A 27,804-nucleotide genomic window follows, 5' to 3' on the forward strand; every position below is an offset into this window, starting at 1 on the left:
CATGCACAGCAGACAGCTGGTTGCAGGCTCGTGTAAGCCTCTCACTATTATACAATTCAGTCTGCCTCAGATTGAATTGTATACTCCTAGTAAGTTTCCTTAAATCCCCCTTAAAAGAATAAAGACACCACAATCTTATTTAAAGTCAATAAAAGAAGTTTACTTACATCAGTTCACAGTTGGATCCCTGAAGGCAGACTTAGTTGCAAATATGTAAATGTGGATCTACGCCATATGGGGAATAGCCACAGTGCTTCTGATAGCTGAGAGCTAGCAGAGCATTCCAGGCTAAAAGCTGGTCAAACGAAGAAGGAGGTCAAGAAGAGACAGGTGTGCTGCGTGACTCGTCCTTTTGTAACCTGGACAGGTAAGGTCACGCCCACCTTCTATCACATGCAAAGGAAGGATGCTCCAGGCCAGGAGGAGCAGAACATTTCAACTGGCTGGACCAAACATTCCCCTGCATGTCCATTCTAGGAAAACAAGGAATGTTGTATTTGACTGCTCCCAGTGGATTACACCCCACAGTGCCTCCTTCCCAAAGCCCAGCATCTCCCTTACCCAGCTTTGAGGAGGTGTGAGGGGCAGGAGTGCCTTGAATTTAGCCCTTGCAATGGCGCCATATTACCAAGGTTCACCCTTGTCATGGGGTTGGACTAGATGACCCTTGGTGTCCCTGCCAACTTCACAATTCTATAATTCTGTGATGGAGGAGGGCCAGTGAGGGGTGTGGCTTGACCAGAGCAGGTGTCCGGGACGAATCAGCCATCTCCATTGTGCCTTGCTTTAGAGCTGTGTCATTCGGATGGACGCAGAATCTCAGAGCTGATGGGCCTTTGTTTTTTGTGAGTTTATGATGAATTGGCTCCAGCTTGATGGGGGATGTTTGGCTGAGGAAGGAGTTTTGGCATGAGACTCTCGTTGCAGGATTGGGGAAGGAGGGATGACTCACTCAAAGTAGCTGAGTGCTGGATCCTGGCAAGGAAGGCAGGGAGAAATGAGACTGGAGAGAGCGCCCGTTACGAAATCTGCAGTGCTTCAGCAGATGCCCTGTTCTTCTGAATGGCCAGTTATCAACCTCAGGACCAGCCCACACATTGAGGAAATGCAGATTTGTCCTGGCTGTTGGCAGAGCTGTAGCTACAGGGTAGGGTGGGAGCTAGCCAGGTTTCTTTTGCCTGGAGCAAAGCTTCCAGAGGGCCATGATTGAGGCTCCCAGCCTGTGTGTGTACATATTTGCCCCAGGTGAAATAAAGCCTAGTTTTGCCCCTGGCAGCTGGTTCTCTCCAGTGAAGTACCGAGCACACACACAATGCCAGCCACTTGTGTGGCTGAATCATAGCTGTCAACTTACAGATTTGAAAATAAGGGATCAGCAGCCTCGAAAATAAGGGATCAGCAGCCAAAATAAGGGATTTTCCAAGCGCAGGTATGTTCAACTTCTGAGCCCCTCCAAGCCAATGCAGAAAGCCCAGCCAGCAGCCAAACGAAGCCTCAAGCGGTGGTTCCCACAGCGCAGCAACCCGGCAAAGGGGATGCAGCAAGGAAAACCACCGTCTCCTCTCCGCTGGGAAGTGCTGAGCAAAGGTGAGTCCCCAGGCAACGCAGCCGATTTGATCGGCACAAGGCATGCAAGCTCCACCCCCCAGTCATTCTTAGACTCCTTATTGGGTGAGCAACACAGCCAAACAACACAGTTGGAGCCTCCCTCCTCCCTGGCAGGGAGGGAGGGAGAGGAGCTGCTTCCTTTGAAACCCAGGAAATTTAAGGGACATCATCAATAAGGGACAGCAGTGGGACATGGCGCTGGGATAAGGGAGTTTCCCACCAAATAAGGGACAGTTGACAGCTATGGGCTGAATCATGGAATCACAGAAATGTGGAGTTGGAAGGGACCCCAGGGATCATGTAGTCCAACCCCCTGGGATGCAAGAATCTCAACTAAATCATCCCTGGCAGATGAGCATTCAACATCTGCTTTAAAACCTCCAATGAAGGAAAGCCCACCACTTTCTGATGGAGTCTGTTCCACCATCAAACAGCTCTTGCCTCCAGAAAGGCCTTCCTGATGCTTCGAATCTCCTTTCTTGTAACTTGAAGCCATTGGTTGGAGTCCAACAGCATCTTTCTTGGGCAAGCCTTGCTGAAAGGGGAGAGGAGCTAGCAGGTCTTATCACAAAACAAGATACTCCTAAAATAGCCCTTCCGTTGTACTACTCAGAAGCTGCTCAACAACTTTCCCACAAGTATCTAGTTACTTGCCTGATGGCTTACTATTGCAAAGAGCTGGAAGACTCTAAATGCAGGCATGTTTGAGATCAGGACCTCACAACTCAGGCGTTTAATATTGTTACACAAGTCGGTTCTTGGGAGAGACTGGCTGCAGGCAGCCTGCACTGCGGTCTCTTGAAATGACTATGCAGTAAGATCTGGACTCCATGCAGATGGAAGGTGAATAAGCCATATTATTATTATTATTTTAAGAAAGCTTTTATTAAATTTTACATTTTTATCATATTGTTGTTGTTTAGTCGTTTAGGCATGTCCACTTCTTCGTGACCCCATGGACCAGAGCACGCCAGGCCCTCCTGTCTTCCACTGCCTCCCACACTTTGGTTAAACTCATGTTGGCACCTTCGAGAACACTGTCCCACCATCTCGTCCTCTGTCTTCCCCTTCTCCTTGTGCCCTCCATCTTTCCCAACATCAGGGTCTTTTCCAGGGAGTCTTCTCATGAGGTGGCCAAAGTCTTGGAGCCTCAGCTTCAGGATCTGTCCTTCCAATGAGCACTCAGGGCTGATTTCCTTAAGAATGGAGAGGTTGGATCTTCTTGCAGTCCGTGGGACTCTCAAGAGTCTCCTCCAGCACCATAATTCGAAAGCATCCATTCTTTGGCGATTAGCCTTCTTTATGGTCCAGCTCTCACTTCCATACATCACTACTGGGAAAACCATAGCTTTAACTATACGGGCCTTTGTTGGCAAGGTGATGTCTCTGCTTTTTAAGATGCTGTTTAGGTTTATCATATTACATCATATCAATTCATCAAAATAAAGAAATGCATTTCCCCAATTCCCCCCCCCCCGGCTTCTCTCAACCTCCTATTCTGGTTCCCCCCAATATTGGTTTCCCCTGCTTGCTTTCCTGTACCTTCATAGGGAATCTCTATATAAATTGTATATAGATTATTGTTATCTTTTATCACTTTGGCATCATCTTTATAGTTTTTATACTTATTTTTGATAATTGTACATGTTTACTCAAACCCTGCTCGTGAATCTATTTCTTTACATTGTTTCTGTAAGTACAGCATAAATGGTTCCCAATCTTTTTTTAAATTCTCTATTGTCTTTGTCTCTGAGCCTTTCTGTTAGTTCTGCCATTTCAGCGTATTCCATCAGTTTTTGTAGCCATTCTTCTTTAGTTGGTATTTCTTCACTTTTCCATCTTTGGGCTAGTAGCATCCTAGCTGCATTCATAGCGTCCATGAAGAATTTCTTTTTTTCTGTTGGCAATTCATGACCTGAAATGCCTAATAAAAAAGCTTCTGGCTTTTTTTTAGTAAAGGTGAACTTAAACATTTTCTTAATTTCCTTATAAATCATATCTCAATAATTTTTAATCAATTTGCAGCTCCACCACATATGAAAAAAGTGCCTTCCTCTTCTTTACATTTCCAACACTTATTGGAGCCTGTTCTGTACATTTTGGCTATATTTTCAGATGTAATATACCATCTATATATCATTTTCATATAATTTTCTTTTAATAGTATACAACCAGTAAATTCACTCTCCACAGTTTCCCCCACTCTTCCATAAGCCATATTAATTTGTTAAATCATTTTTATTAATTTTCCAATATAAAACATCCAATTAACATGTCAAATCATAATCCAATTAAAATAAAAAACTGAAATAAAAAAGAACAAATTCTCATCCAAATTACAATTATTAATATTCCGGGACTTGCCATAGTCTGGACCTTGAAGCATATCCAAATCTCAGTCCTGCGTCTCCAAAAGCCATATTCCTAAAGCCAGGTGGTTGGCACCACTTGGGCTCTTGCCACCGCTCAGCAGAGAGAGGGGCAGGTACCCAGCTTTTATAAGAGTATAAATGGACAAACCGACAACCCATGGAAACCAATACTTTCAATCAACCTGGCGTAGTTTTATTATACCTGCAACGCTGGCAAAACATGGCTATGGGCCTCAGAGGGCACATGGAAATTTGTGGAATGATGCCTTTGCCTAAAAACTGGAATGACTTCAAAGTTAGATGTGACTAAACAGATATTTAGTGCATCTCTCTCTGTGTGTGGATTGCTGAATACTGATGGTTGCTTCTTGTATAAAAACTTGAAAACAATAAAATGTTTTTTTTTGGGGGGGGGGAGAGGAACTGCACCAGAGCACTATAGGTCATCTCAGACCCACCTCTCACTCTGCTGTCCCCTTTTAGGACACCCAAATTCTTTTACTGGAGATGGCTACCTTCCATTGACTCTCAAGAAAGGAAAAATCTGGGCATATTCAAACTTTGAAGACTGCCTTTCTGTTCCTCATTATTTAACTGCCGTGTGCATGCGCAAACAAACCAGGAAATCTATATCTGGTTTCATAACCTTTTCCCACACTCCTAACCACCGCTGCGTCTCTCCAAAGAGTTTAGCGAGCAGGGAAGCAATGATTACAGCTCTTTTGCTTATGAAAACAGCAACACTCCTCGGGGCAATATTGAACATGACAAGGAGGCAGCAGCAGCATCTTGTATGACCCAAAGCATTGTCTCGTCGAGTTACAGAGGGCTGAAACATCGTGTCAGGTAGAAAGCCACAGGATGAGATGATGGTACATGAGGAAGGGGAGGTGGAGGGGGAAAGCAGCCACACACTTCCTGGTTTCCCTATGGGGAGGTTTGCTGCTCATTTGCAGGCTAAGCAGACCCTCCACCCCGATGCAATGATAAATGACCCAGGGTTGCCCACAGAGGCGCAAACATTTGAGAAGAGGAGGTTTTTACTTGGCCAAAGGGAAGCCCGGCTTGGTGGTGTGTGTGTGTGTGTGTGTGTGTGTGTGTGTAGAGAGGGGTTGCAGCTACAGAAGGCAAAGAGGATAATAAATGAGGGTGTGATGGCCTGGGATTCGGACCTGAGCAATCCCAGCCTGCACAGGGTTCCCCGCCTCCAGAGCCAGCTGAGCCGGGGCTGGGGCCTGAGCCTGAAGGGTCCTCACCTGTGCTGGATCCTCAGGTGCAGGCACCAGCTGAGCCTGCTCTGGCTCCGGAGGTGATGGAGGACCCATTGCCTACAGGTGCTCCACTCTCAGCCCCGTTAGGGGAAGCTGAGGTTGCCTCTGGGTCCGGGAACCCTCCAGCCTCTCCTGAGCTGCAGAGGCTCAGGGCAGAGAGGCGGAGGGAACTAAGTTCTTGCAGGAGGAGTGCTTGCCTCCAGGCCAGGAGAAAAGGGTTTATACCTTGGCCTTTTCTATTCCTGAAGATGTCCCACGTGGGTATGGATTGGCGGGCACCAGCTTGGCTGCAGGAGTTGCCGGAAGGAAGTTTAACAATTAATCTCTCTTCCCAGGGAACTCTGGGGATTGTTACCTCTGGGAGGTGAATAGAGGAGGAGAGAGGGGGGGGGAGGGGAATTCTGTGGCTGAAGCAGAAATCCACTGCTCTAGTGGAACAGCTGTGTTGGATAACACACAGACCCCTCACAGACCACACAGACAAAAATGACTCCTAAGAGACACCAGGGAAGTCTTCTCCCAGTCCAGGATTAATTTGTGGACTTTTGCTACCACAATAGGAGGTGATGCATGGATGGCCCTAAAACAGGTGTTTTCCAGATGTTATTGGACTCCAGCTGCCAACATTCTAAGCCAGCACGATCAATGGTCAGAGGGTGGTGACCTCTGCAGTCCAATAGCATCTGAAGTACTTCGGGGGCCCCATCCCTGCCCTCTGTGTTCAGAGGCAAATGGTCTTCAGATATTAACTGCGAGTGGCGCGGGACTGGGTGGCGGAGAAGAGATTAAACAGGGAGAGGGGCAATCGCCTTCCCGCCTGATTTGCAAGCTTCCCAGACGCATCAGTCTGGCCAAGATGCTGCGCTAAACGGGGATCCAACCCGCCACGTTCAGCCCCCCCCCCCCGCAATCCCATTTACAGGTCTCCCAGTCCCAACTGGGCTGCGGTTCCCCCAGCCAACCCGTGATCCCCTTGTACTGGGCGACGGCGTCCTCCTGGGCGAAGCACCCGAGGGTGTCCTGGGAGTGCGGGTGGGCGCCTAAGCCGCATCCAACGCTCCAGAGAGGACGTGCGCTTCCTTTTCCGCAGCAGGAGCGTCGCCTCTCCTCTGCTGCGGCCGCCCCCTCCTCGGCGAGGGCAGGGGGGCAGGAGGAGGAGCTCTTCTCTCCGGGGGCGGCTTCCCTGGGCCAATGGAGGCCGGGCACTGGGCTCGAGCTGGCCAATGGCGAGCGTGGGGGGGGGCCCCGAGGAGTGGAGGGGCGGCTGCGGCAGCCAGGCGCTCGCAGAGACTGGCGACGCGCAGGCAGAGCAAGGCTGGCCGTCGGCGCAGCAGCAGCAGCAGGCGCTGTCCGCCGTCCGTGGTGCTGAAAGCTCCGTGGTGCTGAAAGCGCCTCCGCTCGCTCGCTGCTGCTGCTGCCGGTGGCCGTCGAGGGGCAGCGGCGGCTGCTGTGCTCCATGGACGAGATGGAAGAGGAGCTCAAGTGCCCGGTGTGCGGCTCCTTCTACCGGGAGCCGCTGATCCTGCCCTGCTCGCACAACCTGTGCCAGGCGTGCGCCCGCAACATCCTGGTGCAGACGCCCGAGGCGGACTCGCCGCAGAGCCGTCGCGCCTCGGGCTCCGGCGGCTCAGCCTCCGATTATGACTACCTGGACCTGGATAAGATGAGCCTGTACAGCGAAGCGGACAGCGGCTACGGCTCGTACGGCGGCTTCGCCAGCGCGCCCACCACGCCGTGCCAGAAGTCTCCCAACGGCGTGCGCGTCTTCCCGCCGACCGTGCCGCCCGCCGCGCACCTGCCGCCGGCCTCGGCCGCTTCTCTGGCGCCGGTGCCGCGCAACTCCTGCCTGACGTGCCCGCAGTGCCACCGCAGCCTGATCCTGGACGAGCGGGGCCTGCGCGGCTTCCCCAAGAACCGCGTCCTGGAGGGCGTCATCGACCGCTACCAGCAGAGCAAGGCGGCCGCCCTGCGCTGCCAGCTGTGCGAGAAGGCGCCCAAGGAGGCCACCGTCATGTGCGAGCAGTGCGACGTCTTCTACTGCGACCCCTGCCGCCTGCGCTGCCACCCGCCGCGGGGGCCGCTAGCCAAGCACCGCTTGTTGCCCCCTGCCCAGGGCCGGGTCAGCCGGAGGCTCAGCCCGCGCAAGATCTCCACCTGCACCGACCACGAGCTGGAGAACCACAGCATGTACTGCGTCCAGTGCAAGGTGCCCGTCTGCTACCAATGCCTGGAGGAGGGCAAGCACTCCAGTCACGAGGTCAAGGCCCTGGGTGCCATGTGGAAGCTCCACAAGGTCAGCCCCCGGGAGTGTGTCTGTGAGCGGGCGGGAGGTGGGAAGGCCTTTTATTTGTTTGCTTATTGCATTTATATATTACCCTTTTCTCCAAGGAGCTAATGGTTCTCCCCACTGCACATTGCAACCCACAACAATTCTGTGCCAGGTAGGGTAGGCTGAGAGACAGTGACTGGCCCAAGGTCACCCATGGAGATTCAATTGGGGATTCGAACCCTGGTCTCCCAGGCCCTAGTTCAACACTCTAACCACTATACTATAGGGCTGGCATGCAGTAACCTGAAGGCAGCTCCTGGTCCATTCTGGGGGGGGGGGGGTCTTCCCATCTCTCCTATCCATCCATTCTTTTCATTTCTCTTCTCTTCTCTCTCCATCTCTTTCTCTCTCACTTATCTACCTCTTCACTTGGTTCTGTTTTAATGTCTTCAGTCTCCAACTCTCCCTCTCCTTTCCCCCCCTCTCTTTTTCTCTCTCTCCGTCTTCCTCAACTTGGTGCCCCCCGACCAGATGTTACCTGACTACAACTCCAGAGCCCCCACCATGGCTCACTGGGGCTGATGGGAGTTGTAGTCCCAAGCAGCTGGTGGGCACTAGTTGGGCAGTCAGCTTTGAAGAGTTCCCTTCTTCCCTTTCTTGACTCCCTTCATTGCCCCACTTTGTCTTTTTCTGCAAGGTCCCTCCTTAGGGTTCATCCACACCGTCCCTCAATGTGAATAGCAAGCTTCCTGTCCCTCCGTTAATTTTCATTTGCCCATAGGACGCTCTCCTCTAAATCACTGCCTCCCCACACTTTCCTCTCGCTCCATTCGGATTTTCTCATACCCTCTCATTTTTAGAGTATGCCTGGTATGTGAAAATCCAGACTGAGGGAGAAGGAACGTTTGTGGAGGCAGCGATTTGCAGGAGAACGTCATAAGGGTAATGGAGAATCAATGGATGTACATCCATATTAAATGACAGTATGGACGAGCGAACACTCTCATCCTTCCTTCCTTCGCTCCCTCCCACCCTCCCACCCCTTTCCTCTCATCAGCCAGCTTCCTCCCTACCTGACTAATCAATCCCACCCCCCATCTCCCTCCCCCGCCTTTAATGATTCAGTCTCAGCTCCATGTAAACAACCTTCTTCCCAGGCTTTGCTCCTCGGTGGGCTTCCAGGAGTCCCTTTCCAGACCCCCCCCCCCAGCTGCTGCCCCTCCTGTCTGTCAGCCAATCCAGCTGCTTTTTGGGGCGTCTCTCACCCTGATTTCGAAGCCCAGAACTGCTGGGGCTCCATTGCCTCTTTCCCCTAGGCTCTTGCCACCCCCACCCCCATCTTCTTGGCTGCTGTTCAAGTGTTTGCACCAAGCTGCCTGCAGTGCAAAGCAACACAGTCCTTGGGGTGGGGGTGGGGGGCATGGGGGGTGGATGAATTTAACATTGACAGATGAGTGGGTGTGGGGGGTGGTCAGGAACAGGGGTGGGATAGACTTTGTTATGCTGCAGCCCTCGACTGTCCTTATATCACCCCTGGGACTGCCCAGGCTTCCATTGCTTTTGCCCACATCTAAGCGACGTTCCCCACAGGAACCCCCACAAGCTTGCAAATGCACCTCTCGTTTTTCAGGGAGGCTGCAAAGGGCAGGACCAGATATCTAGAGCCAGGGGTGGTGGGCAGGGTGCTGGGATCAATCCTGGCTCGGTGCAGCTGCTTCGGGTCTCTCAGCTGCATTTCTGTGTTGCCATATGCGCAGGAATGTGTCGTGTTTATTTTGTTGAGAGGGGGAGACGCTTTGCCTATGCCTGTCAGAGGTGATATTTTCAGCCCTGTTCCTTCACTGACGACAGAGCTGGCCATTGGCATTGGGAAGAATATGAATTCTTGGGTTCAGATGAAGGATCTGTGGAGAGAGGGGCTTTAAGCCAGTGACAGATCTCAAGAGTATCGGAGGAGATTTCGGAGGCTGCTTTCTGGAGGATTAGATTTCTCTCCTGAATGCTGACCAGCCTCTCTACAAATTATTTCAGATGACACTTGATGTTGCTTGATGCAGCCTTTGCCAACCCAATGCCCTCCTGATGTTGTCAGACTGCAACTCTCATCGGCCCCAGCCGGCACGAATGCAATGGGAGTTATAGTTTGACAACATCTGGAAGACACCAGGTTGGCTGGCTGAATAAATATGGAGCAGCCACTCCAGTGGTGAGTGGGAAGAATGAGATGAGGGGTACGGTTTTAGTCTCCCACCAAATCCACCCATTCTACACCCCACTCCACCCACCCACCCACCGGCTACCCATGTCTAGCTGTCACAGGAGATCTGGCTGCAGGATTGTGACCCTGCCTCTGAGGTAACTAGGGCAGATAAGCGACTCTGATGTGGCTGGATATCCCCTCCTCCCCCACGTACCCTGATGGAACACGTAAGCCGGGCATCAGCGCATGGATGCACATCGGCATAATTGATTCCCCTCTCACACACACACCCGATCACCCTCACTGAGCTGTCTGGGCAGGGAGCCAGGATGTGGCATGTTCAGTATGGTGTGTGGGAAGAAGCCACCTAGTGACACATTTATCCCTGGAGAGGGTTTGGCGGTGGTGGTTTTTTGCTTTTTGCAAATGTCGCACCCGGACTGTGAAGTCCATGTTCCAATGCGCAAACCAGAAGCATCTGCCTCTGTTGGAGATGAAGCGCATGTACGCCCGTCACCGTCGGTTGAAACTCCAGCTACGATTCTGCCTGGTGTAGCCAGAACCAACAGTGTGTGCAAAATTACGGCTAAGTGTTGCATTGTGAGCAAGGAGACCCTGTTTCTTCTCTGCTCATCCATGAAATGCAAAGTGCCCTCAGGATCACAAATGTGGGGATAATCACACTGCCTCGCTCTTCTCTGGGTTTTTGCATGGATTGCTGAAACAATCTATGTGGTATGCTATGACTTAAGAGCAGCCAAAGCTTTTAGCTTCAGGACTCATAGTCAATACAGTGGTACCTCGGGTTAAGTACCTAATTCGTTCTGGAGGTCCGTTCTTAACCTGAAACTGTTCTTAACCTGAGGTACCACTTTAACTAATGGGGCCTCCCACTGCTGCCGCGCGATTTCTGTTCTCATCCTGAAGCAAAGTTTTTAACTCGAGGTAATATTTCTGGGTTAGCGGAGTCTGTAACCTGAAGCGTATGTAACCTGAAGTGTCTGTAACCTGAGGTACCACTGTAATGAATTTAGCGCTGCTCAAGGTGCCGTGTGAGATGTGGCAATGGGACATTTCTCCTCAAGCCACATGAACCAGGAATACACAAAATGTCATTTTTTGCGGTGGGAGCATTTGGAAACAAGGGTGTCCTACAGCCAAGGCACTAGCCTTGCCTTCTGCAACCTGGTGCACCCCAAGTGTTTTGGACTACAACTCCCATCAGGTAATTATTGGTCGGGGGATGCAGACCAGGGTTGGCCATAGACAGAGGGGAGGTATTGGAGTCAGAGCCAGTGATGGGCAGAACTGGACAGGTCACCCCATTTCTCTCTTTCAGCCACCCACTTCTCTCTCTCTCTCTCCCTCTCTCTCCCTCTCTCTCCCACTTCTTTTCTCTCTTTCTCCCACATTCTCCCTTCTTTTCCAACCTTCCTTTCTCTCTCATTTCTGTCACCACCACCCCATCATAGAATCATAGAATTCTAGAATTGGAAGGGGCCTTGAGGGTCATCTAGTCCAACCCTCTGCAGTGCTGGAATCTCAACTAAAACATCCCTGACAGATGGCCACACAAACTCTGCTTTAAAACCTCCAAGGAAGGAGAGTCCACCACCTTCTGAAGGAGTGCATTCCAGAAGGTTCTTTCTCATGTTTAGTTGGAATCCATGTCACTTAAATCCATGGGTTCGAGTCCTACCCTCCGGAGCAGGAGAAAACAAGCTTGCTCCTCCTTCCAGTGTGCCAGTGTGGTGTAGTGGTTAAGAGCGGTAGTCTCGTAATCTGGGGAACCGGGTTCGCGTCTCCGCTCCTCCACATGCAGCTGCTGGGTGACCTTGGGCCAGTCACGCTTCTTTGAAGTCTCTCAGCCCCACTCACCTCACAGAGTGTTTGTTGTGGGGGAGGAAGGGAAAGGAGAATGTGAGCCGCTTTGAGACTCCTGAAGGGGAGTGAAAGGCGGGATATCAAATCCAAACTCTTCTTCCTCTTCTTCTTCTTCCATGTGACAGCCCTTAAGATATTTGAAGATGCCCATTACATCTCTTCTCAGTGTCCTCTTCTCCAGGCTAAGAACCCCCAACTCCCTCAACTGTTCCTCATAAGGCTTGTTTTCCAGACCCTTGATCATCTTTGTTGCATGCATTACAGCTTATCTGTTAGATGGCTTTAGATGAGTAGGCGAGGATATTTTATTTATTAATTATCCATCCTCTTTCTCTCGCATATGAGAATGCTATTATTATTATTATTATTATTATTATTAATCAGTACATGGATACACAGTGTTTTCATCCCCACGGGCTAGGGAACAGTGGCTGGCCCAAGGCCATCTCATGAGTTTCAGGACCTCTGAACCCAGGTCCCCTCAGCCCTCGCCCAATAATTCCACTTCAGCAAAGTGGCATCGCTGCACCAAAGTCAGCTTGCCTGGCCCAGTTCTGTTAAGAGGAATGCATTTAAAATCAGCCTTCTGAAATACATTTTAATTCATCATTGTAATGAATTCTAATGATCTTCCGAGACGTACTGAATTGCCTCGTTTTCGAGACCGTAATTCATAGATATCGACAGGTGAACGGCCAAGTAACTCCTATTAGACCAAATGTGGTGGTGGTTTCCTTTTTGCAGGCAAGGGGGTTTAGGGTTGGCCCTGCTATTAGGTCGAGTAAGGCAACTGCCTCAGGCAGCATTGACTCAGGAGTAGCAGCAGCAGTTTCTGGCTGTTCCTTCTGGGCCCCCAGCCAGTCTCTGCTGTTTCCACATGGCCACTCCTGCCCCACTTAAAAATCTGACCTGCTGCCTCAGGCATGGTGGGGAATGTCACCAGTGTGGAAGTAAGATGTAATTCTATATGTGGAATTAGGGGATGGTCAAATGTTCTTCTGCCTCAGGTGGCAAAATGCCTTGGTCTGGTCGTGGATGGCATCAAACAAAACTTCCTGGAGAACTCTTTGGAGAAAGACACAGGGCCTGGGACTTCACCTGCTTTTCGTAACCAAGCAAAAGTTGTCCATGTGGGAATGTTGAGGATAGTAAAGGTAAAGGGACCCCTAACCATTAGGTCCAGTTGTGACCGACTCTGGAGTTGCGGCGCTCATCTCGCTTTACTGGCCGGGTCATGTGGCCAGCATGACGAAGCCGCTTCTGGCGAACCAGAGCAGCGCACGGAAACGGCGTTTACCTTCCTGCTGGAGTGGTACCTATTTAATTACTTGTACTTTGACGTGCTTTCGAACTGCTAAGTTGGCAGGAGCAGGGACCGAGCAATGGGACCTCACCCCGTTGTGGGGATTCGAACCGCCGATCTTCTGACTGGCAAGTCCTAGGCTCTGTGGTTTAACCCACAGCACCACCCGCATCCCGTTGAGGATAGTAGGAGAGGATATATTGATTAAATATTATCCTTCCTCACTCACGCTAGTGAGTCATGTAGCACATTCCCTTGTACATTGCAGTAAGCTAGTGTATGGATTCGTGAGAATCATTTGAGTTAAGCAACCCAGATTGGATTGTTCCTGGTAAATCCCCTTTGGTTCCCAAAGGGGAACCAAATGGTTCTCTTAAAAACCATAGTGACACAACAGTCTTCCTTTAAAAGTAATGCTAAGGTTTACTTACATTCAGTTCACAGTATGGTCCTGAAGGCAGGCTTTATCTTGTAGTTACGGTTACAGAGAAAAGTGTGGGTTCATCTTCTGTGAGGGATGAGCCCTTGTGTTGCTGGCTGAGAGCCAGCAGACAGCAGACAGCAAAATGGAGAGAAGGGATCAATAGAGAGCAGCATAAGAGGAAGATGGCTGCGTGACTAGCCCCTTTATAGGGTCTGCTAGGGTCATGCCCATCTACCTGGTCACACGCAGGGGGAGGATACTCTAGACCAGGAAGTCCACTCTGGGCAAACAGGAAATGTTGTATTTGACTGCTTACGTGATGTTACATCCCACAGTCAAAAGGTACCATGGAGCCAAGCTGGCACTGCCAACCCAAAGCTTGGTTACAACTGACTTTGCCCTCATAGAGGATGGGGTCCTTTGATGACTGGGAGCAGTGGAGGTCATATTTCTGAGCAAGGAACCCCCCCATCTTCTACCCAAGGACTTTAATGGAGGGGGCTCAGAAAAGCAGCTCAGAGTGAATTTTTGTAAGATACAGTGGTAACTCGGTTTAAGAACAGCCCTGTTTACGAACTCCCTGTTTACGAACTCTGCAAAACCGGAAGTAGTGTTCCGGTTAGTGAACTTTACCTTGGTCTACGAACAGAAGCCGAATGGTGGAAGGGTACTGGCGGTGGGAGGCCTCATTGGCTCCCAGTACATTTCCAAGCACAATTCAAAGTGTTGGTGCTGATCTTTAAAGCCCTAAATGGCCTTGGTCCAGTATATCTGAAGGAGCGTCTCCACCCCCATCGTTTTGCTCAGACACTGAGGACCAGTGCCAAGGGCCTTCCATCCAATTGGGAGGCCGGTATTATTGTCTCCTTTAAAAACAAATCTAAATTTCAGATAGGGTCCTGTAGAAATCGCTGAGCTACTTGGACCAATGGTCTGACTCAGTGTAAGAGATCACGAACACTGGTAACCAGTGTAGATCTTCAAATGGAGGATAAATGTGACCATTGCAGTGGGTCCTTACTGGCAACTTTGCTGCCATATTTAATCCTGACAATAAAAGCCTTAGAAGGTAGACTAGTATCCTTGTCTCTATATTTTAGATAGGGTGGGACAGGGGCTGAACAAAGAGCCCCCTAGAACAGGGGGCAGCAAACTTTTTCAGCAGGGGGCCAGTCCACTGTACCTCAGACCTTGTGGGGGGCCGGACTATATTTTTGAAAAAAAATATATGAACAAATTCCTATTCCCCACAAATAACCCGGAGATGCATTTTAAATAAAAGCACACATTCCACTCATGTAAAAACACCAGGCAGCCCCCACAAATTAACCCAGAGATGCATTTTAAATAAAAGGGCACATTCTACTCATGTAAAAATATGCTGATTCCTGGACCAGTGGCGTAGCGTGGGTTGTCAGCACCCGGGGCAAGGCAAGTAATTTGCGCCCCCTAACCCGTGGATTTTAGTACTCGAGTCTCTTCCACTAGATTAGCGTGCCCCCCCAGATGTTGCGCCCGGTGCGGCCGGCCCCCCCTGCACCCCCCAAGCTACGCCACTGTCCTGGACCGTCCGCAGGCTGGATTGAGAAGGCGATTGGGCCAGATCCGGCCCCCGGGCCTTAGGTTACCAACCCTGTCCTAGAAGGTTCATGCTCTGTGCACATTGGGACTGTGAGTGTGGCTGGCTTTAAGCCAGGAGAATCTGCCCAAGCCACTATTGCAGCACCTTCAGTTTGGCATCTCTCAGTACACAAGAAAGTAGACCATGCAGGGCATCTAGCAAAGATTGCCAGGGGGATTGCTCAGCAGTCGAGGAAGTGTGAAAGGAAATGTTGGCGCCTAAGCTTTGCACGTTGCTTGTTGCAAAGGAACCGCACTCCAGGAAATTATTTCGCTTCTTTTTCTGGTCGCCTCACCTCCCAAAGGATCTTGTAGAGTTGGAAAAAGGCTAGCAAGATGGAGATGGAGATGGAGATGGAGATGGAGATGATGGAGATGGAGATGGAGATGGAGATGGAGATGGAGATGGAGATGGAGATGGAGATGGAGATGGAGATGGAGAAACTCCACTCTGAGAAAAGGTTGCAGCATTTATTGGGACTTTTCAGTTTAGAGAAAAGGAGTAGAAGTTCTTCTCCCTCTTTAACTGCATTAGAAGTCCTGGATTTAGAGATCCCACTAGACAAGAGTTTCAAAATGCATGGGGAAAATGCAGAGAATACCGTATTTTTTGCACCATAACACTCACTGTTTTCCTCCTAGAAAGTAAGGGGAAATGTCTGTGCGTGTTATGGAGGGAATGCCTACGGGTGGCGGGGGGATCTGCTGCAGTCGTGAGCAGAGGATCCATGGTTCCCCTTCCTTCCCTCCTCTGTGGCTCGCTTTGAAACAGCAAAGCGGGAGAAGAGCTGCTGAGTGGGGAGGAGAGAGGGACAGAGAGCCTGCTTCTTTAAAGGAGCAAAGCGGGAGAGGAGAGGAGCCTTCTCCCCTTATACCCCTCTTCTTCATTATTAGCAGCATCCTTCTCCACCCACCCCACGCGTGCTCCTTGTCCCCTGAGTGCTTTTCCTTCCCTCCCCACTTAAAACGTGGTTACAAAGCAGGGATCCACATGGATCCTCAGGATTTTTGCACTGGGTCACCCCAAATTCACCATCAGATCACATAGCATGTCCATGACTACATCTTGCACCAAAAAAATCACGCACCCACTGTTGCCTGGGGCCGCAGTGGTGCAAAAACGTGGTTACAAACATGGATCCACATGGATCCTCAGGATTTTTGCATTGGGCTACTCCAAACTCACTGTCAGATCACATGTCTGTGGCCACAGCATGAACCACAAAAATCATACATCCACTGTTTCGTTTAGAATATATTTTTTTCTTGTTTTCCTCCTCTAAAAACTATGTGCGTGTTATGGTCCGGTGCGTGTTATAGAGCGAAAAATACAGTACTTCACAAAACAGTGCCCTAAAATACATACCTGGACTTGTTTTGATTAATGTCTGCAGGAGACTTTGTGGATATTTAAGTTATAATTAGAAAAATCTTAATAATTATTCATAAAGGAAACAGCTTACAAGAAGTAAATAAGGAGCCCAGACACAGGATAAAGGAAGTCTTCTATTTGGTTGTTTGTATTGTTGTATGTTATGTTTATTGTATTTCTGTACTGGGGGGTGGGGGGTTTATGTTATGTTGTAAATAAAATTTCCAATAAAAATAAAATAATAATAATAGGAGTCCTGGATTTGGAAAAAAACCAACTGGGATAGAAACAACAACATATTTTTTTAAAAAAAATAAGAGACGACAAACATGCACTCCCACAATTCAGAGGGGGGAGTGGGAGTGGCAGCACCCCACACCCGCCAATCAGATGTGAGGCTGGTTCCTTAGGCATGCCTGTGGCTCTGTGGACTTCCTGTGCTTCTGTGCCTCCTCCTGGCAAGGATGGAGGGGGAAATGGACACTGTTTGCACTTTTCAAAATGATACCTGTCAGGGAACTGCCATCAGTGTCCGAGGGAGAGAGCAAGCTCCAAAGGGATTCCAGAGAGCGTCCCGGGATTGGGAGAGGCAGCCCATCTTCTGGGGAAGAGAATCAGCGTAGCACCAGTGGAGAAGGGGGGCAGATGGGGGAAGCGGCGAGGCGGTCCCATGATTCCTTGCCGGGGACCAGCGGGGAGAGGAAGGGTCCTCCGCTGCCTACACCCTCCTTGCGCAGAAGACTTTCGCGCAGGGAGAGTAGGAGAAGACTAGGCGTCAAAGAGCTTCTTTGCTGGAAGAAGTTCAAGAAACGCCCACTGACGGATTCTGCCAGTGATTGAGACAGCCAGGGGTGAGTGGCTGTCCGGACAGGAAAGGTTCACTTAGGCAACCCAGCCAGAGGTTGGGACAAGCTTACGCACGAGCAACCCCTAGAACCATTACAATACCCAAACTGAAGTCCAGTCTCCCCTTCTCTGAATTTTGCAATGCAATTCTACAACCAGGCAAAATGTATATATGGCAGGAAAAGTCACCAACAGGCCCCAGGGTGGGTGACAACAATTTAAAATTGGGAAATAAAAGCAGTTGAAACAAATTACAGTCACAGAAATAGGGCGAAAACAAGAGGTTGGATGCATTCTTTTAGAAGAAATTGCATGCAAAAATATGCATATTAGTCAAAACTTCACACCAAGATGTGTTTATCAGGGGGAAATCTCCATTGAAATACTGATGAACTTTTGTAGGGTTCTTTTTTAAATCGCAAATTGTTGCAGAAATGTGGAGAAATGAATTTAAAGCAGCTTCATCCAACCCTAAATCAAGGAATGGTTGAGGGATTTGGGGATGTTTAGCCTGGAGAAGAGAAGACTGAGAGGCGATTTGAGAGCCATCTTCAAATATCTGAAGGGCTGTCACACTAGAATCATAGAATCATAGAGTTGGAAGAGACCACAAGGGCCATCGAGTCCAACCCCCTGCCAAGCAGGAAACACCATCAGAGCACTCCTGGCATATGGTTGTCAAGCCTCTGTTTAAAGACCTGACGGCAAAGACCTTAGCGGAGTCTGTAACCTGACGCGTCTGTAACCCGAGGTACCACTGTATACAAAACATATCCCCCATGTTGTGGGGATAAAACAGGTAAAAGGTAAAGGGACCCCTGACCATTAGGTCCAGTCGTGGCCGACTCTGGGGTTGCGGCGCTCATCTCACTTTACTGGCCGAGGGAGCCGGTGTACAGCTTCCGGGCCATGTGGCCAGCATGACTAAGCCACTTCTGGCGAACCAGAGCAGCGCACGGAAATGGTGTTTACCTTCCCGCCGGAGCGGTACCTATTTATCTACTTGCACTTTGACGTGCTTTCGAACTGCTAGGTTGGCAGGAGCAGGGACCGAGCAACGGGAGCTCACCCCGTCGCGGGGATTCGAACTGCCGACCTTTCGATCGGCAAGTCCTAGGCTCTGTGGTTTAACCCACAGCGCCACCCGCGTCCCTTGATAAAACAGGGAGGGTGATAAATGTGTGCCACTTTGAGCTCCCTGGAGAAAGAAGGGGGAAAGATGTTTGTGTGTGCGTGTTAAATTATTGTCTTGGAAGCACCACCTCCTTTGGCCTGACACCCAGCGGGGCTCATCTTGCATGAGGGACCTCTGCCCCCTCCCTACTCAGGATGTTGTTGAGACTCCAGCTGTCATCACAGAATCATAGAGTTTGAAGGTGTCTCCAGGGTTATCTAGTACAACCCCTTGTAATGCAATCTCAATTAAAGCATTCATGACAAATGACTGTGGGAATGTTCAGAGATGCAGGAAAGGATATATTGTGTAAACTAGTTCACAATTTAGCAGAGTAACATTTCCCTTTTTAAACTCACAGTGGATGCATTTGCTCAGGCTCACTAAAGCCTCTATAATAACTGTTCTGGTATTTTACCCCCTTTTTTTACCCCTTATTCCCCCATAAAAGATAAGACACGACACAGTCTTCTATAAAAGTATAAAAGAGTTTACTCAGACATCATTCTGTTCACAATTGGATCCCAGAAGGCAGACATAGCTTAGAAAAGTAACATACACCTGGAAACTATCTCATAAGGAGACAGTCCCTTTGTCTTCTCTTGGCTGGAGCATCTTTGGCCAAGCAGATGTTGCTTCTTTGATGCATGTAGTCAAAGAGAGAGAGATGGCTGCCCTGCCCTGTCCTTTTGTCGTTACCTGCACAGGTGAGGCCACGCCCACCTCTAGTCACATGCAAAGGAAGTCTGTCCCAGCCCAGAAGGAAACAAGACGTTTACCTGCTGGCTGGACAAACATTCCTCCCCACGTGTAAAGATGTTCACTCTAGGAATGTTGTACTTGACTGCTCTTGTGTTTCACATCCCACAAAGACCATCCAAACGCTTGTTTGAAACCTCCAGCAAAGAAAAGTCCCCAACCTCTTACCGTCATAAAGTTCTTCCTGATGTTGAGTCCAAATCTCCTTTCTTGCAACTTGAAGCCATTGGTTCAAGTCCTATCCAGAGCAGGAGAAAACAAGATTGCTCCATCTTCCATGTGGCAGCCCTTTAGATATTTGAAGAAGGCTATTGTATCTCTCCTCAGTCTCCTCTTTTCCAGGATAAACATACCCACCTCCTTCAACCTTTCCTCATAAGGCTTGGTTTCCAGACCTTGGATCATCTTAACTGCCCTCCTCTGCACACCTTCCAGTTTGTCAACATCCTTCTTAAATTATGTGGTACCCAAAACTGGTCCCAGGACTCCAGAGTAACCTTATGCAGTCAACATTTCACCAGCTTCGCCACAAGAATATTATGGGGGACTTTGTCAAAAGCCCTGACTATTGGTCATGTTACCTGGGGATGATAGCAGCTGGACCCTTGATATCAGGGAGAGTGACATGGGTTCACCACCCTTATTATAGAGATTCCCGTGAGCCTAGAATCTGTTTAAAGCAAGGCTGCTCCTGAGATGGAAGACCAAAAACTCTAGGGAAATCCAAAAGTCACCAAATCTAGCAGCCGCCCTCACTGAGACATCTGCCAAACAAATTACTGACAGATGAAACAAGGCATTAATTTCTCAGATTTACAAGGGCATGCATGAAGTCTTTCCTTGTGAGGAGTCCCCATTGTGCTCCTGGAAGGGAAGGGTGTAAACAGAACCATGCGCTACGTCAAAAAATGTTTCAAACTGCTGAAGGAAAACCACCAGCCGTTTGTCACCCATGGGAAATTGCATTGTTCAACACTGGGAGTTTGTGCCTCGTGAGAAATCATTCCCAGAGACAAAACTTGGGGAGATTCTTCCCAAAATATGCATATACATATGTGTTATGTACTGAGTTGAATAGGATCCAAACTGCAGCAGTCTGATTGGTCCTAGAACAATAGGATCCAAATTGCAGCAGTCTGATTGGTCCTAGAACAATAGGATTCAGAATGCAGCAGTCTGATTAGTCCTAGAACAATGCAGCAGTATGATTGGTTGGCAGGAACCACCCAATCATGCTCCAGATATAAGTGAATCCACAACCTGATTGGCTTACAGTAGAATTCCAGAATTAGGGGACTTTCATTCATTCCTCTTCACCACTATGAGCTGAAGAAAGAGCATGAAATCACTTTGCGACTCTGAGTATATTTCAGGCGCTGAGCAGAGAGGGGAAGAATCCCCCCCCCCCCGTTCTCCCCCTCCTATGGTCTGGTGCGTCCTATAGAGTGAAAAATACGGTACTTCCTATACCAACTTCTCCTTCCCTATCCCCAGCATGCCTGGGCGTGTCCCAGTCCTGGCCACACCCCTCGCCAGGATCCTATTCCATTGCTTCCTCCTTCTCCCCATCGTCCTGCCAGTTCATGACAGCAAGCCAGTGTGGTGTAGTGGTTAGAGAGTCAGCCTAGGACCCGGGAGAAATCAGGGTTCAAATCCCCACTTGGCCATGAATCTCATTGGGTGGCCCAACTTACCTCACCGGGTTGTTGTGGGGATAAGCTGGGGGGCGGGGGCGGGGAAAGAACCATATTAGCCGCCTTGAGCTCCCTGGAGAAACAGGTGGGATGGAAACGCAATTGAAACCAAAGGCAGAAATGGACAGGTAGGAGATGTAACACTGACATCCCAAAACACAAGAATCGAGACTGTGGGTTTTTATTCTCTTTCAAGTGTGGAAAGAGCATCGCTCATACAGAGGAGAAATCAATACCCTCCTCTGTGGAACAAATTAAAATGCCCTGTTCGTCGTCATCCACCCTCTGCTTCCCATTCGAATCCAGAGTCCGGGTCCTTTAGCTGCTTCTGTATTTGGCTAATCCTTCTCTGTCTGCTGTCTCTCTCTCTCTCTCTCTCTCTCTCTCTCTCTCTCTCCCTCTTCTTTCCCTTCCTCCTCTCTCGGCTCCCCCCTCTCCCTTCACTCCCTCCCCAGAGGTGCCTTCCTTCGCTCTGCTCCAGTAATCTCATTTCTCCCCGAAGCAACACTTTGGCTTTCCAACCACAAAAGATGGCCTGCTAATTACAATCTGGGCGGCCTCCTCCAGAACCGAAACACACACACACACACACACAGAGTCCTTCCTACTCCAAGGTCATCTGAGCACAAGCCTTCTTTTGCAGAAGCTGCCAGCCCAAGAGCCCCCCCCTACTCCCCCCCCCCAGAGTGCTGGAATCCCTTAATGGGTTGCAAAAGGCCAAAAGGAGGAGGGTTGGGCGGCTTAGCCAGATCCCCTGTGCAATTTCCACAAACCAAGCATCCCAGCAAGCCGTAAGCCCACCCAGCCCTTGCCTTCATCGGAGCAGCTGTCTGAAAGAACCGCTGATAATCCTCCAGCAGGCTGAGCCATTGAGCGAAAGCCTCTTGGGATGAATGGGGAAGGGACTGCAAATGCTACAGGGGTTGACGTCATGCCTGGTGTGCAATCTCCAGGAAATAATGTACTTTTCTCTCCCTCCCCCTCGTACATTGTGGAGGCATTCTGGCCTTCAACCTTCCCATTACTTATTTAATTCCGCCGGGGAGTTTCCTGGCTGCGGATTCGAGAGGCTTGCTGGTGTCGAACATAAGAATGTAACATGAGCCTTGGCCCATCTAGTCCAACATCCTGTTCTACCCCCCCCCCCCCAAATTTTTATTAAATTTTCTGTTTTACCATTTAAAATGCTCATTTTTACATCCTTAAGATACCAGTGACTTCTCTTCTTCTCTTTCCGTGGTTCATTTTACAAAACATAAATCCCTGCATATTTTATATAAACTAGAACAGACATGTCCAATAGGTAGATCATGATCTACTGGTAGATCACTGGACGTCTGTGGTAGATCATCTTTGCCCTGCACCCCAAAAAAGGGAGTAGATCACTGCCACTTTTTAACTCTGTGAGTAGATCGCAGTCTCGTGGGAGTTGGCCACCCCAAAGTAGACCATTCAGTATTCCATTATTACATCCATCAAAACTTATAAACACTGCTGAATTTATCTTAATGCTTCCCATGTTTTCAAATGAACGTAATTTTCCTCCATATATTCAACAAACATTTTCCAATCTTCTTTAAACGTATGTTCTTCTTGCTGTCTTAGTCTATATATTAGGTCTGCAAGCTGTGCATAGTCCATCAATTTAAGTTGCCATTCTGTTCTTAGGTAAAGGGACCCCTGACCATTAGGTCCAGTCGTGACCGACTCTGGGGTTGCGGCGCTCATCTCACTTTATTGGCCGAGGGAGCCGGCATACAGCTTCTGGGCCATGTGGCCAGCATGACTAAGCCGCTTCTGGCGAACCAGAGCAGCGCACGGAAACACCGTTTACCTTCCCGCCCGAGCGGTACCTATTTATCTACTTGCACTTTGACGTGCGCTTTTGAACTGCTAGGTTGGCAGGAGCTGGGACCGAGCAACGGGAGCTCACCCCATCGTGGGGATTCAAACCGCCTACCTTCTGATAGGCAAGTCCTAGGCCTTGTGGTTTAACCCACAGCGCCACCCACGTCCCTTATTCTGTTCTTACAGTGGTCAAAAATGCCTGTGGGAATCCTGCTAGCAGGACCCCAGTATTCTCCCCTCTCATGGTCTCTCATGGCATGCCTTTGTAGTTTAAGTGTGTGAATAGTTCCTTTTATCTGTCCTGAATCTTCAAACATCCAGCATTGTTGGACGTCCACAGGTTTGAGTGTTGGATCCTTGCACAGGTGTGTGGCCTCACCTGTATGGTCTTTTTCTGGAAGCAACACATGACTTGGATTTAGCCCCAAAATGAGCATGATAAGGAGCTCCTTTAAAGTGTATCTGGTTTGACAGTTGCCAGGTGAACCTGGACACTCTTGTTTACATGTTAGGAACACAAGTGGCTGTCTCATACTGAGTTAGAGCACCGGTCCATCTAGCTCAGTATGGTCACGAAGCCCATGGAGGCATCTTGGAGAGAGTGGTTGGAAGGGGAGAAGGTGTAGGGAATGGAGACGTGGACCCCGGGGAGAAACTCATCAGGCTGGGACCTATCAAGCTCATCTCGCTCTAAAGGCCGAAGGAGCTGGCATTTGTCCACAGACAGCTTCCAGGTCATGTGGCCAGCTCTGGCGAACCAGAGCAGTGCACGGAAACACTGTTTACCTGCCCGCCAGAGCAGTACGTATTTATCTACTTGCACTGGTGTGCTTTCGAACTTCTAGGTGGGCAGGAGCAGGGACCGAACAACGGGAGCTCACCCTGTCGTGGGGATTCGAACCGCTGACCTTCTGATCGGCAAGCCTTAGTAGGCTTTGTGGTTTAGACCACAGCACCACCAGCCACCCTGGTGGGGTATAAATAATAAAATTAACAGCAACAACAATAATTGAAAAACCTCGAATGAAGGAGAGTCCACCACCTTCTGAAGGAGTTTTTTCCGCTTTGAACAGTTCTTGTTGTCAGAAAGCTCTTCCTAATGTTTAGCTGAAATCTCCTTTCTCGTCATTTGAATCCATTGGTTTGCATCCTGTGCTTTTCGGTGGAGCAGAAAACAAGCTTGCTCCATCTCCCCTTCAGATATTTGAAGATGCCTATCATATCTCCTCTTAGTCTCCTCTTCTCCACGCTAAGCCAAACTCCCTCAGCCGTTCCTCATAACTTGGTTTCCAGACCCTTTCTCATTTGGCTGCCCTCCTCTGCACACCTTCCAGCTTGTCTACACCCTCTTTAAATTAGAATAGAATCATAGAATCATAGAATCATAGAGTTGGAAGAGACCACAAGGGCCATCGAGTCCAACCCCCTGCCAAGCAGGAAACACCATCAGAGCACTCCTGACATATGGTTGTCAAGCCTCTGCTTAAAGACCTCCAAAGAAGGAGACTCCACCACACTCCTTGGCAGCAAATTCCACTGTCGAACAGCTCTTACTGTCAGGAAGTTCTTCCTAATGTTTAGGTGGAATCTTCTTTCTTGTAGTTTGGATCCATTGCTCCGTGTCCGCTTCTCTGGAGCAGCAGAAAACAACCTTTCTCCCTCCTCTATGTGACATCCTTTTATATATTTGAACATGGCTATCATATCCCCCCTTAACCTCCTCTTCTCCAGGCTAAACATGCCCAGCTCCCTTAGCCGTTCCTCATAAGGCATTGTTTCCAGGCCTTTGACCATTTTGGTTGCCCTCCTCTGGACACGTTCCAGTTTGTCAGTGTCCTTCTTGAAGTGTGGTGCCCAGAACTGGACACAGTACTCCAGGTGAGGTCTGACCAGAGCAGAGCAGAATACAGTGGCACTATTACTTCCCTTGATCTAGATGCTATACTCCTATTGTGGTATGCAGAATTAGAAACAGTACTCCAGGTGTGGCCTGACCAAAGCAGAATAGAATGGGATTATTATTTCCTTTGATCTGGACGCTAGACCTCTGCTGATGCAGCCCAGAACATCATTAGCTAAATAGGACTTTACATTTCCTGAGAATGCCCTCTCTCTTTCTGAAATCTAAATGGCAGAGTGGTGTCACCTGTATCTCGTTTGTGTATTTCTTGATTGTGTCTAGTTTCGTATTCCTTGGAAAATCTTCACCCTGAAGCTTCTTAGCAGTGCCCCCACCCTGTGTTTTTCCATGTTACTTGAGAGAGGGGGGAACTGAGTGGGAGCAGGGCTGATGAGTGGCGTCATTTTAATTAGAGAACCCTCCGTTGATTAGCTCTCCATCTTAATGATCTTGCTGCTATAAATTACCCAGAAAAGAATTGACGAAGGATTGCATTAGGTCCCCCCCCCCTTTAGAGAGGCAACTGTAAGGTCGTTTTCCACTTCGTTAAGCCTGGGTGCCCTTCCCCCTTCTCATCCCTGATCTATCCGAGGACACCAGCTCCTTTTCCAAGATTGAAGTCGTGGGAGAGGAGAAAAGCGCTTTAACCTAGACGAATTTCCGGTCACTGCACACTGGTGATCTTTGTTCTTCCTCCAAAATCTGTTAATGCAAGCGGAAAAGAGACGGGGTGTGCAGAAAACTCTATCAGGACATAAGAACGTAAGATTTAGTGTAAATAGTAAGCTGCTTTGTGCAGAGCCAGAGCATTGGTCCCGCTAGCTCAGTATGTCTACACGGATGGGCAGGTTCTCTTCAAGTCCTACCTGAAGGAGCTTCTCCACCCCCATCATTCTACCCAGACACTGAGGTCCAGTGCTGAGGGCCTTCTGGCAGTTCCCTTGCTGCGAGAAGCCAAGTTACAGGGAACCAGGGCCTTCTCGGTGGTGATGCCCGCCCTGGGAAGGTAAACTGCGTTTCCGTGCGCTGCTCTGGTTCGGCAGAAGCGGCTTAGTCGTGCTGGCCACATGACCCGGAAGCTGTACGCCGGCTCCCTCGGCCAGCAAAGCGAGATGAGCGCCGCAACCCCAGAGTCGGCCATGACTGGACCTAATGGTCAGGGGTCCCTTTACCTTTTCCCCAACTCTCTGATTCTATAGAATAAGGCAGGTTCTTATGTTCCAATGTTCCAGGAACCTTCTGCATACAGAGCAGATGCTTCCCCGCCAAGCTTTTCCCTTCCCCTTGCTTTTGTGCTACCATCCATTTGCCTCTGAATTCCTGGCATAAATCTTCCAGTGGTTCCTTGTCACTGAAAAAGCCTCCATGTCTGCATTGATGCACCTCGGGAACCAGCCGTGCAGTGAATTCAGGGCACCCTATTTACATAATGTGGAAGCAATTGATTGCAAGGAGGTGATGAGTAATGGTCTCAACAGCCCGGGCTCCATTTACTGTTTCCTCGCCTGCCGCTACAGCAATCAAACTGCCGCCTGATGGAGCTTTTTCCACTGAGAGCATGCGAAAGATCCGGAAGGAAACTCTCCCTCCAGTGCCTTTGCCTTCTGCTTCCCAGGAAACTCCACAAATGGCCTGCCCTGGAAAGGGGCTGGGTCAGGGGTGGTGGTGTAGCAGGGACCCTTTTAAAAACCAGGGACCTCTGACTGCGATTGCATCTGTCTCTGGGGCCAAAAATGCACCTTTGCCCTGAATCACAGAGCACATGACTAACAGGAGCTGTCAAGAAGAATATTGACCATCAAGAAGGATGCTGAGAATCAGAGAAAGAAGAAGCGCTGGTCCACAGAGCTAGGAAAAGATAAGGACTAATTGATGACTCCTGATTCCCTTTTAGAAATACCGCTATCTATCTGCAATGGTTGACAGCATCTTAAAAAGCAGAGACATCACCTTGCCAACAAAGGTCCGTATAGTTAAAGCTATGGTTTTCCCAGTAGTGATGTATGGAAATGAGAGCTGGACCATCAAGAAGGCTGATCGTCGAAGAATTGATGCTTTTGAATTATGGTGCTGGAGGAGACTCTGGAGAGTCTCATGGACTGCAAGAAGATCAGACCTCTCCATTCGGAAGGAAATCAGCCCTGAGTGCTCCCTGGAAGGACAGATCCTGAAGCTGAGACTCCAAGACTTGGGCCACCTCATGAGAAGAGAAGACTCCCCGGAAAAGACCCTGATGTTGGGAAAGATGGAGGGCACAAGGAGAAGGGGATGACAGAGGACGAGATGGTGGGACAGTGTTCTCGAAGCTACAAATATGAGTTTGACCAAACTGCGGGAGGCAGTGGAAGACAGGAGTGCCTGGCGTGCTCTGGTCCAGGGGGTCACGAAGAGGCGGACATGACTAAATGACTCAACAACAACAATTTGCAATGGTTAAATCCATCATGTCTGAATGTGAGGGACCACATTTGGGGTTGGGTTTCTTTTTCAGGGGAGGTGTTGAGGCCCGTGTCAAATCTAGCTAGATGTCCCTTTCCTGGGCTGAAGACTACTATACTATGTCACTTCTGCTAATGGTGTCTTTGAAGATAGAAACATCTCAGCCTCTATGTTTTCTTCTACAGGCCCTTCCTCTGCACAGAAAGAAATCTGCTTTTTGCAATATGCCCTCACCATGTAGTGTATCTGAGTACATGCAGAGTGCATTTTTCTAGCCACAGGTTGCACTAAATCCACATAAGGGGGGGGGAAGCGACTATGAGCAGTGTCTCTTCTGTAATACAGCCTTTTTCTTTTTTCTTTTGGTAAGTGGGGAAATAGTGAAAACCCCCAACCACTTAATTTTGTTCTGGCTTTACAATCCTGCTATCCTGGTGACTTGAGCATTCTGAGCGGGCTGGTAAAATTCTGGCTGGATATATGAGCAGGAACCCCACTGAGAAGGAGCGCAGTGGATTGTGATGGGTTGTAGGATCTGAATTACAGTATTTTTTTTTGCTCTATAAGACTCACTTTTTCCCTCCTAAAAAGTAAGGGGAAATGTGTGTGCGTCTTATGGAGCGAATGCAGGCTGCGCAGCTATCCCAGAAACCAGAACAGCAAGAGGGATTGCTGCTTTCACTGCACAGCGATCCCTCTTGCTGTTCTGGCTTCTGAGATTCAGAATATTTTTCCCCTTGTTTTCCTCATCCAAAAACTAGGTGTGTCTTGTGGTCTGGTGCGTCTTATAGAGCGAAAAATACGGTATTTACCGCTTTCTG

General features: G+C 49.2%; 1 protein-coding gene across 6 annotated transcripts in view; it reads left to right on the plus strand.

Annotated features, from left to right (window-relative positions):
• Positions 1-6,524: 6,524 nt before the first annotated feature.
• Positions 6,525-27,804, plus strand: part of TRIM9 (tripartite motif containing 9) — a 75,259-nt gene continuing 53,979 nt past the window's right edge. For all 6 annotated transcript variants that reach the window (XM_083435544.1, XM_083435546.1, XM_083435547.1 and 3 more), the window contains exon 1: positions 6,525-7,544. In XM_083435544.1, coding sequence (XP_083291670.1) covers positions 6,708-7,544 — 837 coding nt within the window. In that variant the 5' untranslated portion in view covers positions 6,525-6,707. The remainder of the gene's footprint in view (positions 7,545-27,804) is intronic.

This window comes from Podarcis tiliguerta, assembly GCF_965153285.1.
Source record: "Podarcis tiliguerta genome assembly, chromosome: 1".
In the NCBI taxonomy this organism is placed as follows: Eukaryota; Metazoa; Chordata; class Lepidosauria; order Squamata; family Lacertidae; genus Podarcis; species Podarcis tiliguerta.